At 39.2% G+C, this 18,539-nt stretch overlaps 1 protein-coding gene across 1 annotated transcript; it reads right to left on the bottom strand.

Moving 5' to 3' along the window:
• Nucleotides 1-16,728: 16,728 nt before the first annotated feature.
• Nucleotides 16,729-18,054, bottom strand: LOC127204696 (neuropeptide Y receptor type 6). The gene has a single exon (XM_051163934.1). The coding sequence runs from the start codon at nt 18,052-18,054 to the stop codon at nt 16,939-16,941; it is 1,116 nt and encodes a 371-aa protein (XP_051019891.1). The 3' UTR covers nt 16,729-16,938.
• Between the last annotated feature and the right edge of the window lie 485 nt (nt 18,055-18,539).

The following is an 18,539-nucleotide window of genomic DNA, read 5'->3' as shown; positions in this document are numbered from 1 at the left end:
TATGGGTATAACAATAAGTCAATAAAGTCAGTTTAATTTTATGTCTATTTATCTGAGTAACGGTGGTAGGTTCTCCCACAAGATTTTGGCCCTATATGAGACATCAATAGACATGCTCATGAGGAAGGGAGGAAATCTCATGGTGTCCCATTCCTAGAAAAAGAGCTACAAGCAACTAATGACTGATGAGAAAAGAGGAATTAGCCTCTCTCAGGGATGAGCCTCTTAATTGGTTATTCAGTACAAAGTAGTCAACCTTGAAACCATATATACACAAACAATAAAAAACTGGACTCAGTAATTGCATTTTTTCTCTCTCTACATATATATATATACATATATACACATATACATATATAAAAATAATATCTGTATCTGTAATATATATTCAAAAATGCTATCATTTGAGGATGCATGGATGGGTTAGAGACAGTAAAGTGATTTAATATATATTTATTGACTATATAAATTTATTTATAACATACAACAAATATATAATATAATATAACAAATATACAATATATAATAATATATGTATTTATTGATTTTAAGACATAGCATCCACAAGGCACAAGAGACTTGCATACTAGTTGTAAGAATGAAGAATGGCACAGGAATCAATGGTTTATTTGCTTTGTGATTCTGAAACAGATCTCAGTAATCCTTATGTGTCAGCATCCCCTGTGCTGGGGTTATAAGCATGAGCCCCCATGCCCAGCAGGTCTGACTATTTTAATCTAATGGGGATAAAAGAATAAGAAATACTTAAAAATTAAAGTGGTGGAATTGTACCATCTCCAGTAAAAAGTAGAGCAATTATCCAAGTAACAAGGGACTGTTAGTACAATCTGCTTTATTTGTGTCTTGTTGGGGCCTTGTGTGTGCTAGGCAACCACTCTGCCACGGGGTCATGGTGCCCTAGATCCCGCTCATAACTTCAAGAGATGAAATTTACGTCTATCTCGGCCGTTTCTTTTGAGAGACAAGGAATGTGAAGCACTTAATATTTTTATAGCATTTCAGCTCTCTGATCATGTCCACAACTCTGCTGAGAAAATGTTTGGAAAGGTTAGTCTTGGGAGATCAAGGTTTGGTGGGTACCTTCCAGCTGTGGGGTGATTTTCAAGCTTCTTTGTTTAGAGCCCTGGTTTGTCCCAGAATTTGAAAATAATATAAAGCTATTATTACTAATTTTAAGAATTTGTAAAAATTCATTTAGGTAAAGATTGATGGGGATTATGTATGTTGGTGGTATAGTCTTCCTCTCTGTCTCCCTTTCCCTCCCCCTTCCGCCCTCCTTCCCTCCCTCCCTCTCTCCCTCCCTCCCTCTCTCTCCTGCCCCCTTTCTCCCTTCTCCCTCTCCATCTCCCTCTCTGTTTTTTAAGACAGGGTTTCTTTGTTTAGCCCTAGCTGTCCTGGAACCAGCTATGTAGGCCAGGCTGGCCTTGAACTCAGAGATCTGCCTGCCTTTGCCTCCAGAATGCTGGTATTAAAAGGGAATGTTACCATGTACCACAGGCAGTTTTCTTTTCTTTAGTTTTGTAGAAGCTGCTGCACATTGAGAGAAAATAAGTTAACATCATCCCCAAAGCGAGAAGATCTATAAAAAAACGAAGCAAAACAAAACAGTTTTTCAGGCTCACATACTTTAAGCTGTGCTTAGTGTTAAATATTTCTCATCTTTTAGATTTAGTCAGTGACTGCACCTAATACTTACAGATATCTGGTGTGAATACAGCACTATGAAGAACACCCAAGAAATTAAAAGATGACCTTTGCTCAAACTGCCTGCTTAAGTATGTAAAACATAGTAAACTCTACTAAATTATTAGGGCTGAAGGGACAATATAACATCCTGCCCCATGATGAGTCCACTTGACTCATGGCCATGGAACCAATGAGGGGTGTCACAGGCTCCCAGACCTTAGCACAACTGATGCCATGTTGGAGACACCATTCAGACTTTAAAACCCAGCACTTAGATTCTAGCACCTGCCAGAATGGGAACGAGGACCTAATCTACTGATGACCTGATGCACACTAACAGGATCCAGGAAACGCCCTAAGTGAGCTAGCCTTGCTTTTCTGCGTTTGTAGTTCTGCTTCTTGCTAACTGTTTTTGTTAACAGAAGTGTGTGGGTTCTGAGGATCAAGGCTGCCCAATTTGGGCATGTTCTCCATGCTGCCTTCCACAGGCAATAAAGACTCTTGTTTTTATCAGTGACAACAATAAAAAGACAATAAAAACAAAAAGAAACAAGTAGGGTGTTAAGGTGAAGAGGTATAATCCTGGCGCTCGGTGGGCCGAAGAAGAGAGTTCAAGTTCAAGGCCATCTTAGGCTACATAGTAAATCCAAGCCAGCCTGACAAATTGTGAGGCTCTGTCTCAAAAATGGGGTGGGGGTGAGGGGGGGAAGAGAGGCTAGCTCCCTTACTTAGCATCTGTAATGCTCTGTATAGATGCTGAGCACTGCAAAATACAAAACCGAAGTTTTTTTCCCACTCCTGGTCAAAGCAAGCAAGCATCTTAGATACTTTGCTAGGAGCATGAGCTACAATGACAACTTTGCTTCCCCCGGGAAAGAACACAAGGCCAGCAGGGAAGACTACCTTTTGCTCAAAGAACAAAAAAAAAAAAAAAAAAAAAAAAAAAAGATAGCTTCATACAGAGTACAGAGAGCCAGTTTTATTTGCAGTGAGCCACCTTGGAAAATAACAAGCATGGCTGAGCTGTTTTTAGCCCTCAGGAGCAATGTCAGGATGTGTGGCATTCCAGAAGGGCAGCTGCACACTATACTCCGAAAGTGACGCAAGTGGTGCCTCTGTTTTTCCAACCCACAGCAGCGACTGTCTCTGGGAGGGGGAGCCAAGCCCTTTCTTGTTGGCTTGTGCTGTCAGACATGTTGGAGGGATGCTGTAGAATTTTGGAGGGAAGTTTCAGATGTTCTTGACTTCATTAAAAGTTAAAAAAAAAAAATGCATACGGTAGAAAAGAAGAACAGAAGGCATCGTATAATGTAGAGGCCTCTCAACTTCAGCATGTATAAAGAATCCAGCTGCTAGTATCTCTTAGATGCAACTGGAGCCAAGAATAATGATTATGGAAATGTTTTTTGAGCACTTCCTGAAACATGCCATGTTGAAGGTTTCAAAATACAATCTTAAAGATTAACTACTAACTTCATCTCCTTTCCACAGATAAGGAAAATGAAACTTCACCTTTTCATTTTTATTTTTTCGAGGTAGGGTTTCTCTGTGTAGCCCTGGTTGTCCTGGTCTTGCTTTGTAGACCAGGCTGGCCTCAAACTCACAGAGATCTATCCACCTGCCTCTGCCTGCCAAGTGTTAGGACTAAAGGTGCGTACTACCACTGCCCAGCCAATACTTCAAAAAGTTAATTATGCTAACTGCAGTGGTATGTACCTGTAATTCTGTCACTTGGGAGACTGAGGAGGGAAGAACAGTAGAACTATAAAAATAAATAGACAAAATTAGTTAAGTGGATATAACAAATTGAGAAGCGTCTTAGAATATATTTGTTATTTATGTTTAATAGAGAAATTTGAGACCAAGGAAGAGGTAATTATTTCATAGGTTGGGAGCAGAGGAATGTCAGCGCTAAACTGAGAATTCATATTTGGCTGAAAGGTTAAGAGCACACTGTTCTTCCAAAGGTCCTAAATGCAATTCCTAGCAACCACATGGTGGTTCACAAGCATCTAAAATGGGATCTGGTGCCCTCTTCTGGCTGCAGGCACACAGGTGAGTAGAATAGCATACAAATAATAAATAAATAAATCTTAGAAAAAAATTACTGTAACAGAAAGTTTCGGATGTAAACATCTGCATTTCTCTCTACACCCTATCTTCTCAATTACATATTCAGGACCAATTTTATCATTTGTACTCCCACATTTTTCCTCCCAGAATATTATTTTGAAGGAAATGGTAAATATTATTTTTATCTAACCAATGTCAGTATGTTTCTCTAGGGAAATACAATAATAACAATAATACTGATAGGTCATGTAAACCAAATAATTCCTTAGTATCTTCAGCTGAGTTGAAATCTCTCTTTTCTCATTAGTGTCATAATTTTGTCTTGCATTTCATTTGATTCAGGATCCAGAGACGGTCCACACATTTCAATAGATTTGTACATCTTTTAAGTCTCTTTTAATCTGTAGTCTTTTTAGTGTCTTTTTGTTTGCTTATAATTTAATTATTGAGAAAACCAATTGATTATTACATGGAGCTTACTGCAGCATTGACTACGTTGATTGCACTTGTGGTGCAGTCTGAGATAGTCCTGGATGCTGATCACTGGGTTTAGCGGGTAGACCAGATTCAAGTTTGAATTCCTGTTTCCCCAATGCAAGACTGTTTCAGAGGTGATGTGATGTTTTGCCACTAAGAGGCACTATCTGTCTATCTGTCTTTTTTTGTGACGGCAATCATTGTTACATAATGACTAGGCACATACTATGATAGAGTTTGCAGGGCCTTCCATTAATAGCTATGGAATACTAGGAACGGAATTTACTATCTCACCTTAAACAACTAAAAACCCAACAAAATTTATGAAACAATGGTTTTTATACATTGGACAACAGGCATCACTAGCCTGTGATCCTTATAAGAAGGAAGATGGCAGAAAGTCTGGAAAATGCGAAGAAGTAATATAACCCACAGCAGGAGTTACTAATTCATTAATAGAGACAGAATTCAGAACTGACACAGACCATAGCATTAGGAGGGAAAAGTATCACTACAATAAATAGAAATGTGCTCTAAAAGATGCAAAACAAAACAGAAGCCTAGCAAGAAGAGAGATGGAAGGTATCAAAAAACTAAAGTCATATATATAGAAAGGAAAGTATATTAAATTAAACATATATTGGGTGGGATTAACAGCAGATTAGAAACAGTAAAAGAAAAGATTAGTACATTTGAAGATGTAACGACTGAAACTACCCAATATAAAACACAGGGAATGAAGACTGAGGAAAAAAAAAGAATGACACACCAGTGGGGTGTGGGGAAGCCTCAAGTCATCTGTCCGATATCAAATAGATAACTGATGTTGGAGAAGGCAGAGATACAAGAAAAACATTTGAAGAAATAGTGGGCGGAAAAGGTTTACTTACCTTACCAGGAACTGGAAGTGTCTTTTCTAGTTTAGTGAGCAAGCCTGTAGGTAACGAGAACAGTCTGAAAACGAGCAAACTCTTTAAGTCTCTCATGCACCTCATGCAATGTATTGTGTTGCCTCCCCCTTGAAACATTCTTGAGTTATCTCTGTTTTCTTCTTATGTTTGTCCTTAAATTATTGTCCGTTCTTCTTCTAATATAAGATTAATTTTTTTTTATGTGTTTGGGTGTTCTGTCTGGATGCATGCATGTCTGCACCATGTGGGGCAGTACCTGTAGAGACTAGAAGAGGGCACTGGATGATCTGGAACTGCAGTCACGGTTGTGAGCTGCCACGCAAATGCTGAGATTGGAACCTGGGTCCTGGGAAAGAGCCAGCACTCTTAATCAAAGGATTTGTTTTTTTAAAGTATCTAGTTTTAAGTATCTGCAACTTGGCTATTTGGTAGGCACGCATGCTGTTAATTAGTCACTACATCAAGATGCCTGACTTTGATGATGATAGACTGTCCTATGGAAGTGTGAGTGAAGTTAACTCTTTCCTCCCAAGGGTTGCATTTGGTCATGGTGGTTTTGTCACAGCAATAGAGACCATAACTAAGAGAGCAGATTGAAACAAAGCAGGAAATCTCTGCTATTGGTTTCTGATACTCTCAAATGATATTCTATTGCTATGAGATTGGTAGGGGCTATGCGTCTGTCTCTCATTTCAAAGAATTTACCTAATGCTCACAAAGATGTTACAACATGCGCATACACACAGGAGGGTAATGAATGTCTATTAAGGAGGCTTGCGATGATCCAAGATAATTTGACTCTTGACCTGTAATATTCCAATCTCACCATAGCCATTGAGGTTCTAATTAGTATAGCAGCCTTGCAGAGGGTTCAATGAAAGGTACAGATATTTTCAGAGAATCTTTGTTCACAATAGTCTCTCTGAGCTTTGGTTTCTTGTACAACAGAAGGGAATTGTACTGCTGGCCCTGCCAATACACAGTATTGTTAAGAGAGTGAAATAAATGAGTGTAGTAAGAGTGTGCTGTGAGGAGTTAGAGAGATGGCTCAGTGCTTAAGAGCACTAATTGTTCGTCCAGAGGTCCGAGGTTCAAAGCCCAGCACCCACCTGGAAGCTTACAACTATCTGTAACTCCAAGATCTGACATTTTCACACTGACATATACACAGGCAAAAAAGCAAACCAAACCAAACCAAAACACCCCAAACCCAAACCCCAAACCCAAAACAAAGAAAACAAAACAAAAACCCCAACACAAGTGAACATAAAATGGAAAAAAAGGCTATGAATTATGGAGCTCAGTTGTAGTAAACGGAAAAAATTTGGGGGTCATTTAGGCTTTTCAGGTCATGGCAGCTTTCACATCTTTCAGTGCATCTCAATTTTGTCACAAGGTGGCAGCAGAGTCCCATCTTTGCTCCTGCCTTGCTTGGTAGCTAGAGAACAGAGACACTGGAAAAGAGTTGCAGATACCTCCACTCTCGACTAAATAATTATTTCTCAGAAGAGCTGTGTCTTCGGTATCGACTCAGAGTAATTTCTCTACTACTAAAATGTAAGAAGAAATAAAATATTTTTTCCAAGAGTAAGTAATCAGTTCATTCAAAAATTAAGGCTTCACTGGGCTGAGACCACAACTCCATGTTCTAGCCCTGCTTGGCCTACATAGTGATCACTAGGTCAGCTCAGGAAATACAGTCATATTTATCTTTAAACTAGCTAGCTAGCTAACTAACTAACTAACTAACTGATTTAGAGTTTTAGCCAGAATTCTTCCTTGGAGAACTGCTTGTTCATTTCAATTATGTTTTCAATGTAGTTTGGGAGAGGGTGTGTTGAAGCAGTTTTGATTCTCCCACTACTGGAGAGGATTTCGAAGACTTTGCAAGCTAGGGGAAGGTGGGAGAGGTCTCTGTAGTAACCACTGGAGAGATCTGAAGGGCACTGCTAGAGCCCTAGGTAAGGAACCACCATGTTTCTGAAAGGCAAGTTAGCAATGGCAAGGCTACTATCGTGGGAAGATGACAGTGGCTGCCTCAGAAAGTGTATGCTGCTTCTGACCCCAGGCTTCTGCATTTGCTTCTTCCTCCTGATGACAGTCCCCTTGGAGGCACAAGTCCAGATGTAGCCATTTTCAGACTACAAAAGGAGGTAAAAATGAAAGAAGTGACTGTGAATTTTTGCTATTGTCAATCCGTGCCAAGATGGAATAGGACTCAAATAAAACAATGTGGACTTCAGAATCCGGCAGGTACTGGATGAAAGTCAGCCTTATTTACTGACTTCTATTTGGCTTTCATAGGTTTAATTTTTTTGTCTATGTAATGATGATGATGATGAGTTCCATCCTTTTAGCCAGCCATCTCTGGCAAGTTAGTTGGCCTTTCTTGACCACAGTTATCTGTCTATGTAATGACAGTGATAATAAATGAAAGGTGATATGTCATAGAGCTTTATGAATGTGAACATCAAACTTTTAACTAGAACCTTCCATGACATGAAAATCTACTTTGTGTTGGCTTTTGGTATTTTTATTCCACCATAGAATGCTATGAAAATTAATCAAGATGATGTCTACTCATTCCCCTTCTGGATATTCACTTAGCAGAAAAAAAAATATAGCCATGTAAAAGTGCTTATATTTGTATTCATAAAAAATTTCACTCAATGACTGTTTCTAGCTCCATCCATTTACTTACAGATTTTCATTCTTCATTACAGTCAATCAAATAATATTCCAACACACACAGACACGCACACACACACACACACACACACACACCACATTATTTGTTCATAAGATGTGGATATCTAGGCTGTTTCTATTTCCTGACTATTAGAAATAGAACATCAGCTGGGCGGCAGTGGTGGCGCATGCCTTTAATCCCTGCACTCGGAAGGCAGAGGCAGGTGGATCGATGTAAGTTCGAGGCCAGCCTGGTCTACACAGTGAGTCCAGGACAGCCACGGCTACATGGAGAAACCCTATCTGGAAAAAACAAACAAACAAACAAACAACAACAAAAACAAAACAAAACAAAACAAAAAAACCAAAAAAAAAAAGAAATAGAACATCAGTGAATATGGGTGAGCAAGTATCTCTGTAATAGGTTATGGAGTCTGTTGGGAATATGTTCAGGTGTGATGTAGCTGAATTATATGACAGATTTATTTGTAGTCTTTTGCAAATTCTTCACACTGATTTCTAGAATGGCTTCACCAGTTTTCAGTCCCACCACCAGTGACTAAGTGTTCCCTGTTCCCACATCCCTCCCAGCATTTGTTTTATCTTAGCCATTCTGATTATGGTAAGAGAAGTATCAAAGTAGTTTTAATTTTCATGTATCCAATGGCTAAGGATGAAGAATATTAAAAAATATTTCAAAGCCATTTTTATGTCTTAGTTTGATAACTCTCCTTTTAGTTGTGCATCCCAATTTTTAATAACATTATTTGTTTCCTTGGCACTTAGGTTTTGAGTCCTTTGTATATTGTAGATGCCAACCATTGGTGAGATATATAACTGGAGAGGATTTCCTTCCTCCTGTAGGCTTCCTTTTCACTGTCCTCGGCTGTTCCATTTGTGATGTCCTATTTATCCACTGTTTATCATAATGCATGTGTTATTGGGGACCTGTTCAAAAGTCCTTTCTCTGTCAATGAGTTCAGGAGTGTCCTCTCTTTTCTCCTTTATTCGATTCATAGTATCTATGAAAACAAGTATCAAGCCTATGTTGAAGTCCTTGATCCATTTGGAATCAAGCTGTGTCCAGGATGAAAACTGAAGATCTAGTTTCATTCACTTCATATTTCCAATCAGTTTAACTGGCATCATTTGTTAAAGATGATATTTATTTCTCCACTCTTTAGTTTGATCTCTTTGTCAAAATCAGGTAAGTGTAGGAGTATGAGCTAATTTGAAAGTTCTCAATTCTATTCCATTGTTCAGTGTCCTTTTGCATATAGTGCCATGCTGTTTTTATTACTATGAGTCTTAAAATTTTATAAAGTAAAATCAGGAATGGTGATACCACAGTAGTACTTTTCTTGTTCAGGATTATTTTGGTTAACCCATGCTTTTGTATCTTATATGATTTTCCCGCTATTTTTGTGAGGCATTGTATTCAGATTTTGATGAATATTATAGTCAAATTTTAGATTGCTCTTGGAAGGACATCCATTTTCACAGAATTGATCCTGCCAATCTATGAGCATGGAAGGGCTTTCCATTTTCTGGTGTCTTTTTCAAAGTCTTTCTTTAGTGTCTTAATGTTTCATTGTCTTTCACTTCCTTGGTTAGATGTATTTCAAGATTTATTTGTTTTAAAGAGCTTGTCAATGGGATTGCTTCTCTAATTTCATTCTTGTTTTATTTGTCATTGCTGTATAAGAAGGCATTTACTGATTTTTGTTAATTTTGTTCCTGCTACTTTGCTGAGTATGTTCATCAATTGTAGGAGTTTCCTGATTGCTTCTTTAGGATCTTTTTTATGTATAGAATCATATCATCAGCAAATAATGATTCTTTGATCCCCCTTTTATTATTTGTATCCTATTTATTGCTCTCATTTGTTTTATTGATCTAGCTAAGTCTTTAAGCACAATATTGAACAGGAGTGGAGAGTGTAGCTAAATCTTGTCTTATTCCTAATTTGGGTGGGAATGCTTCAAGTTTCTTTTCATTTAGTAGGGTGTTGGATGTGTGTTTGTTTTACTTTGCCTTTGTTATGTTGTGATATGCCCTAGGATCCCTGGAATCTCTGAGCTTATTGTAAAAGAATGCTGGATTCGGTAGTTTCTGTTCTTGAGTCAACTTATATGGTCAATTACATTAATTGTTTTTCGTATGTTGAAACATCTCCATCTCTGGGAGGAAAGTAACTTGACTGTGGTGGATGCTCTTATGGATATGTTCTTGAATTCAGTTTGCAAGGATTTTAGTGTCTCTGTTCATGAAGAAGATTGTCCTATAATTCTTTCTTTTATTGGCTCTTTATCTAGTTTTGGTAATGCTTGATAATTCTTTTATCTGGCTTTGAGTAATACCTCCCTTGTAAAAAGGACTTGCAAGTGTTTCTTCCTTTTCTATGTTATGGAATAAGTGAGCGGTATTGTGGTAAGTTCTTTTTTGAAGGTCAGGAACAATGTGTTTTTGATAACATTTTCCTGTTTTCTTTCTTTCTTTTTTTTCTCCATTCCTAGAAGCAACAATACAATGTGACTACTGGAGCATGGAGGTAGCTAGGAAAGACTATGCCTTGTCATCTCCACTTGGCTTTCCAAAACCACGCCAGAAAATTCCTGTTCCATGGGTGGTAGCACTGAGACAAGGGAAGACTAAGTATCACACTGAAGGTTCCAGAACAAGTCTATGAAGAATTTGGATAAAAATGCTAGATCCATGGATTCAAAAGGATCTTATTAGTTCTCCTTCCCATTGGCAATAGAGGCAACGATGTTGTGGTTCTGAAGTTACAGGAATATTAGTTACTTTTTTCACTGCTGTGACCAAATAGCTCACAGAAACACATGAAAGGAGGCTTTATTTTGTTTCCTAGTTTAAGAGTACAGTCTGTGGTGGTGAAGAAGTACACACACACACACACACACACACACACACACACACACAGGCACATGCGCACATACACATGTGTGTGTTTGTGTGTGCCTGTGTGTGTAGATACTCAGTTTGCCGTTTACCTTTTCTTTTCTATTCAGTCTAGGATCTTAGCCCGTGAGACAGTGCACCAACATTCAGTGGGTCTTCCCATTCAGGTAAGACTTTCTAGAAATGCCCTCATAAACACACACAGATATACATCTCCATTCCAATTCCAAATCTAATCCGGTTGACAGTATTAACAACACTGGGCAAGTTAATACTCCTTGTGGCTTCTAAGAAGCTGCTTTCTACCCTTTGCTATCTGAGAAACTATGGTCTCTTTACACAAAACTGTAGGTCTAGGTCCTGCTGAATTGTTGTCTTATGAGCTGTATCTCAAATTCATCCACTCAACTGGGTGCCCCCCATCTCTTCTGGGTACTAATCCCATAACCAACATTTGTTTCTGAAAGACCAGGTGCTGTGGGAAGGATTGTAAGCTTTGTCACAGGTGAAAGCAGTCTTGGCAGGCTTTGCCCTTGCACACACCATGGATACTCCCTGAGATTAACCTTGAGATAGACTGGGTGGAGCCATCCTGGGCCTGGAATTCAGGAAGCTGACTCTACCTGGACTATTGTGTTTCTAATTGTCCCTTGATGGGAGGAGACTCGCCCTTGTACGTGAGAGACAGACAGGCAGAGAGGACAAGAGGGGCAACAGGTTCAGACTGAGCTCGAGTGCACATGGATGGGGAAAAGGAACAGTTAACGGGCCGGACCAACTCGCAGGCCAGACACACCTAAGGACCTGTCCCGTGGAAGGGATACTGGAAGGTTCACTCTTGTTTTCCTTTAACCTTTTTTTCCCTCTTGTGTAAGATAGTTGGGTTGTATAATAAGGTTTAATTGTTAAAAAAATAGAGCCAATGAGGTGCATAATTTCCAGAAGCAGAGCAGAAATAGAGTTTTCTATGACTTTAGGGACTGTGGGCATGATTTCTAGAAGACATAGGGATGAAGAGTGGCTTTACTTGGAAATGGTCCTTAAGTGTTCCATGGTTCTCTCAAGGTTTGCCTTTACTTGAATGTGCCTGTCTAAACATCCATGGGTTTAGTGCTGGTTCTTCTCACTTGAGTAAGGGGCAGGCCCCTTTTACTGTAAGAGTAACATGTACCACCTGAACCTCAATTCCTTTGAATGATTTTCATTATAATAGCCTGGCAGATCACAGGTACCTCATGTCACTGTAGCTCACAGACAGGAATGCTGGTCAGGTCCAGTCAGGAATACCCCAATACAGTTCTGTTTTTGCATACTTACCCATATGTATAATTGTTCTGAATGACCATTTGCTTTATTTGTTTTTGTTTTGATTTATTTGTTGCTTTTGCCTGTTTGGTTTGTTTTTAGTTTTTGGTTTTTCAAGATAGGGTTTCTCTGTGTAGCCTTGGCTGTCCTGGATTCATTTTATAGGCCAGGCTGGCCTTGAACTCACAGAGATCTGCTTGCCTCTGCCTCCTCCAGTGCTGGGATTACAGGTGTGCACCACTGAGCCTGGCAAATGAACATTTGTTTTCTGCAGTATCTGGGGTTGTAGGTTTTGGGGAGAAGGCACAGTCTCACTTTGCCCTTTAATTAATTCCTACCTTTGTAATTGTTTGGATTATGGACATTCCTCAGTTAAACAGCTTGTTCTTCAGAGGCAGATGCTGGATTTACCACTGCCTGACCCTGGGCAACTTGCCTAACTATCCGATGGAGTGGTTTCACCCACCTTTAATATCATTTGTCAGCTTCATTGAGGTGTGAGTAGAGAGACAAATGTGTGTTGTCCCTTTGGGTTCTGCGATTCACAAGGCAACTAAGAGAACTCTAGCCCCATCCCATCGCTGCTTAACTCCTATTCATCTTCTGCATCTTCTAGGAAGAATCTACTCTGATGAGGATAATTCTTGATAACTATATTCATAATATCATATTTTCTTTATTATAGCTGTGTTAAAGCACTTATTTCACCTACCTTCTCTTCTTTTTCTTCCTCCTCTGCCAATCCCTCTCCTCCTCCTCTTCCATTCTTTCTTCCCTTCTTCTTCCTCCTCCTCTACTCTTTCTTCCTCCTCCTAGTCCTTTTTTATTTTATTTTATTTTATTTTTTACTTCTTATTCTGAAGTACCAGGGATCACACACAGTGCCTTAAACATTCCAGGCAGCTACTCTACCCCGACAGTTTCAGTTTGTTAACTTATTTTTAAAAGAGATATCATTTATGATAGACTTAAATCAACAAGAACAGGCATTATGTCCCCCTTACTGTTGGTTGCATTTAAGCACATAGAAGATGTTTATTACATATTTTGGTTGGCTGAAATTGTTTTTAAGGTTTTCTTAAGAATCTGAGTATACAGAATCTGAGTATACATGTATACATGCTCCATTCCTAGATTCATTTTGACCCATGATTATAGACTCCTGATCTGACAGTTCCCTTGTCAAGCAAGTCTGCAGCACTCTACGAGCAGGAGCCTAACTCAAAATGCCAAAAAGTAATAATAAATGATGATTCATTACCCTACTGTCTGACCCACATTGGGCACCGCAGAATGCCGCTCTCCAAGGCCAGTTCCAGGAGAAGAGAGAGGTGGATGCTTGGTAGGGAAAATTGAGCATGCAGTGAACAGCTGGTAAAGGGGAACCAACCATTGGTTGAACAACAAGCTAGACTATCTAGTTGTTGAGGAGGGGATGAGGAATGGAGGAAAAAGAAATACTTGAAGACTCAGGTATGCAAAACATGCTGAAGGAGTTAAAGCCCAGGAGAACTTTTCTCTGCCTCCATTTCTGTCTCACTTGTTGTCTCTCTGTCCAACTAACTATTATCTTGCTGCTGTTACCCTGCTGTCTGTCTCCTTGCTTCTTGCTTGCTCACTAGCTTCCTGTCTGTCTGTCTGTCTGTCTGTCTATCTATCTATCTATCTATCTATCTATCTATCTATAATTGATCTAGTTATCTATCTAACTTGCTTGCTTGTTGTTACCCATCTTTCTGTCTCCTTGCTTGTTTATTTCCCATTTATCTATTTCTCTTTCTGCTGTTCCCCATCTTACTCTCTCACGTCTGTTACTTGCTTGCTCCTACCTTCTATATAACCAACTCCATGGAACAATCAGCATTTTATTGAAATGAAGTTCAAATTTTTTCATTACAAATTACATCATGATTTTCTTCTTTTACAATCAATAGAGCCTTTAAAAATCAACAGTGCAAGAAAACAATCTAACAAAGAAATACAGTGCTATACAGCATATGACAAATCATAGAGCAAAAAAATCAATTAATTTACAAGCAAGGGTCAACATAATCTGCTTATTACTTCTTAAACAATAGTCAGAAAAGTTTAATAATAAATTTTCCCAGGCTAAAGCCATTGTGTTTACATGATAGTCATAGCAACATAGCTTGAAACTAAATGTTCTTTAACAAAGAAAAAACTTGACTTACTTCCAGTCCCAGACAACAGGTGAGCTTCTAAACCTAAGTTAACTGCCAAAAGGTCCTCTATTGTAAAATACCTGTAATGCATGACATTCCAACATCACCTTCTACTGCTCTCAAAGAAGATTCTAAAGAAACTTTTCTACACCTAACAGTATCTAGCCAGGTACTGCTATGTCAAGGTCTTAACTTTCTTACATGTAATTTCTGCTTGAGTGCTCACAGTCAGAGCAAAAAAACTTTACCATTGTCTTAAGCCTTTGGCCAGATGCCCTCTTTCAGCATTTTCTGTGGGAAAAAACTTTCCCTGTATGAATTTTCTAAGGGATGTGAAATAAAGAGAAAAAATGATTTTAGGAGAAATAGCAGATTTCTAAACAACATTACACCCTGACCATACATAATATTTGGGGAGCAATGGTGATCAGCCGACGATTGTTGGAACTTTGTCAAGCAAAGCCTCAACATCTGTTCTACATGTCTAGAGATCATGCAGGACAGTCAGAGGTCTCTGAAACTTTGTCAAGCAAAACCTCTAGACTTATCCACATGTCTGTAACATTAGTCTCCTTTACATACACCTAGCCAGTCAGGGTCTTCCAGAGCCTTGTGAACCGGGGGTTATTCCAGTCCATCTCTCAGATGCATCTTTTCTACCTGCCTTAATGGAAAGCCTTTAAAAAATGTTATAACTAAAGTTCTTCTATTTATTCACTTTATATCCCGACTGCAGCCGCCCCTCCCCTCCTCCCAGTCCTGTCTCCTACACACTCCTCCCTCATTCTCTCCTCTCCTTCTCCTTCTCTTCAGAAAGCTCCCCTGTGGGTACTGACCCACCCTGGGCATGGTGACACATGCCTTTAATCTCAGCACTTTGGGAGGCAAGGGCAAGCAGATCTCTGAGTTCGAGGCCAGCCAAAACTGAAATCGCTCTGTGGCCATGAGTTGGACAGCCTGGTCTCAGGATGAGCTCCTGTCTCCTAAGCTTCCCTTTCCTCCACTACTTTTTTAAATTAAAAATGGACACTAAGCATCAACAGTTACAGTGTTAGTGACTTATATTTTATGAAAGCTTAAAAGAAAAGTAGAAGAAGCAGAAGAAAAACCAATTTTATTGTGGAGCCGGGGGGGGGGTCCTAGTGGAGGAGACTGTACAGCTGTGTGGGTCAGAAGAGAGAACAATGCTAGTGTTTGTTTGGTGTATTCCCTGTCTTTAGTAATTTGAGCAGTGTTGTTTAGCAATAGAACTAGGGTCAGTATTTCTCTACTAAGAAAGGAAGTGATTATACAGAATATTAATTACAGAACTCCCTCTATGAAGAGGGGTAGAGTGGCTAAGGAGAAAGACACACCAACTGGTTGGCTAAGGTGTCAGAGTCCTGTGCCTTTAGGATTCTCATGTGTCAACCCACACTTAACATTGTGAGGCTGTTGTATTTCAGTTCCCTTGGGTGTCCTACAGTATTTCCATGGTTCATGCATCCTCAAATGGCAGAGAACATACATTCTGATGAGAATTAGAAAGGAATGGAAGAAAGGAGAAAGGGGGAAGGCAGTGATAGAATTCCAAGAACATAAAATATAATTACAGGCATTCGGAGAATATTTATTCAAAAGAAGGCAGTTTACATTTGTATACAGTACACATAGGCTCTAGTGCCAATGTAATAGGTATCAAGGAGGCTTATCTAAGAAAGTGGTAAAGCTTGTGTGAGTTAGGATGCCTCTGAGCTAGTAGCTGTTGAAACAATAGGTCAATTATCTTGTCGAAAATAATTCAGCTGAGGCCCCTATTTAATGAGGATACTTTAATAATGTTAAGTTAATGTGATAGAAGATAATTTTATGAGGTAATGGAGTTAATTATGCTACTGTTGATAAAAATATTCCATTTTACAAAGTTATAATGACTCCTACTTCATATACATAAAGGCATCAGGATAAAAAGCCATTTTGGAATGAAATATCTATCAATACAGGATATTCATTAGTTAAAATGATGGCTGGCATAACTGGAGTGCTAGTAAATCTATGACTAGTTTTTCTGGTCTCAATAACATTGTTAGGAAAAAGAAATAGCATGTTGTCACAGGTTAAAGATCTGATTCAGACAGGGAAATTAATTATAACTATAATAACTTTAGAGTGATCTAAAGGTTAAACTCATTTTCAGGTATAATCTAGACACAATTAACCAATACATTATGACACTACACTTTTTGACGTATCTTATTAATTCAATAGTTATGTGGTTGAAAGTTATAGTTTTACATCTGAAGATGTAGAATTCCTTTGATGCGAAGTAGTCATAGCAATGGATTTTACTGGCTGTAGCACAGCTCTGAACTTAGTGACTGTTCCAGTGAATAACAGGAACTTGGTACCCCAGACATCACTGCTGTCCATTTTATATGCTTTCTCATCTTCATGTTCTATCCAAGTGATGATGGCTATGTTGAGTCATTATTCTTCCAAAAGGGAAAGAGAAAAAGAAAGGGTGGGGGTATATCTCTGTGTGTTCTATGGATGAATGGAATAGACATGCTTAACTTAAAGCAAAACTTGGCCTGAAGGTACTATGTGGGTAACTCTGGCTTTCTCTGTGTCTTGCCCTATTCCATGCCATTCCTTCTCCTTCTTTAGAAGGGTGTTGGTTTGGTTATGAGTTTCTATATGCCTGCTGGTATGTGACCTAATTTTAATGATCCCTTGGACTCATCTGTGTGCATAGTGGACATGGCAATATTTTCATATCTTTCCTGAGGTCCAATGCACCAACAGTGGTGAATAAGCATCATAAGGTCCTTCTGGAAATTTTTGTTGAGAAAGCCATAAAAGAGAGGGTTTATGCATGTAGAAATCATAGCAACCAAGTGGCAAACTGCAAATACCAGGTCATGGTGACAGCTCATCAGCATCTCATGATACCAGTCAAAGATGACATTGAAGATATTCAAGGGCAGCCAGCAGGCTCCAAAAGTCACTACAATGGAAATCAACATCACGTTTACCCTCTTGTTCTCATTGAGGCGGCTCTCACTTTCCCTCCTCTTGTCCACCTTCTTAGTTCTCTTTTGGAGGCAGATAACAATCTTCAGGTAGCAGATAAGAATGAAACCCAGAGGGACAAAATACTGGAGCATAAATAATGATGTGGAAAAGAGGAGTTGGGTCAGTTTAGAAGGCCAAGTCTCCACGCAGGCTCCCTGGTGGGAGTAGATGTCAGTAGGGAGAGAGAGGTTGTGAAAGGGCTCATTGGTGACATGGTAGGACAGGAATAAGGGAACAGATAATGTAAGGGAAATGAGCCAAATCAAGATGATGCCCCAATAGGCATGAGATACCCTGGGTTTCCAGCCACGAGGGTTCACAATCAGCTGATACCGTTCAATAGCAATCAATACGAGGGAGAATATGGAAACAGAGATGGAGACACTTTGCACATAGGAAGTGAGTTTACACATGGTGTTCCCAAATACCCAGTGGTCCATCAGAGTGTAGATGACTGTAAAAGGGATGCACATGACACACACTAAGATGTCAGAGAGGGACAGATTAGCAATCAGGATGTTAGTAACAGTTTGAACTTCTCTCTGCTTCTTAAAGATGATGATGATAAGAGAGAGGTTTCCAAAAATGCCTACGATTAGGACCACAGTATATGCTACGAGTAGCAAGAATATGGCTAAAAAAGGGGGATGACAAGATTCAAAGTAGAAAAGTGCAGAGTTGTTGCTCTTGACACTGGTTTGGTTAGGTGCTGGATGGTTTGAGTGCACTTCCATTACATCAGGGTTCTAATAGGAAATTTTCTAAGCTCACGGGTATCATCAATGGACATTTGGCCATCACTTCTTGAGAGACCCTGGCTCTGAAATTCTCAGTAGATAATTAGTTGAGTTGAACCATCTTCTCTGTCTCTATCTGATGGAAAGACACAAATGACATCAGTGTGCTCTTGAGATCCTAAAAATCAAACAGAACCCAGAATATTAATATAAAGTTTTGCTTTTGGAGAGAGTATCATGTAGCCTAGGTCTCCCTCAAACTCACTAGGTACAAAAGGATGACCCCAAAATTCTAATCCTCCTGCTTCCACCTCTTGAGTACTGGGATTACTCATGTTCATCAGCCCACAAGGTTTTATGTAGTCCTGGGAATAGAGCCTAGGACTTCATGCATGTTAGCACTTTATTAACGGAGCTATTTATCCAGGCTACAAAACCTTACCAATATAGGTAATTCTTATTAGAAAAGATAGTGCTATAAA

Source organism: Acomys russatus, chromosome 20 (assembly GCF_903995435.1).
Source record: "Acomys russatus chromosome 20, mAcoRus1.1, whole genome shotgun sequence".
Classification (NCBI taxonomy): domain Eukaryota; kingdom Metazoa; phylum Chordata; class Mammalia; order Rodentia; family Muridae; genus Acomys; species Acomys russatus.
Note: the sequence above shows the minus strand (reverse complement) of the source record. Positions and strands in the feature narration are given on the sequence as shown.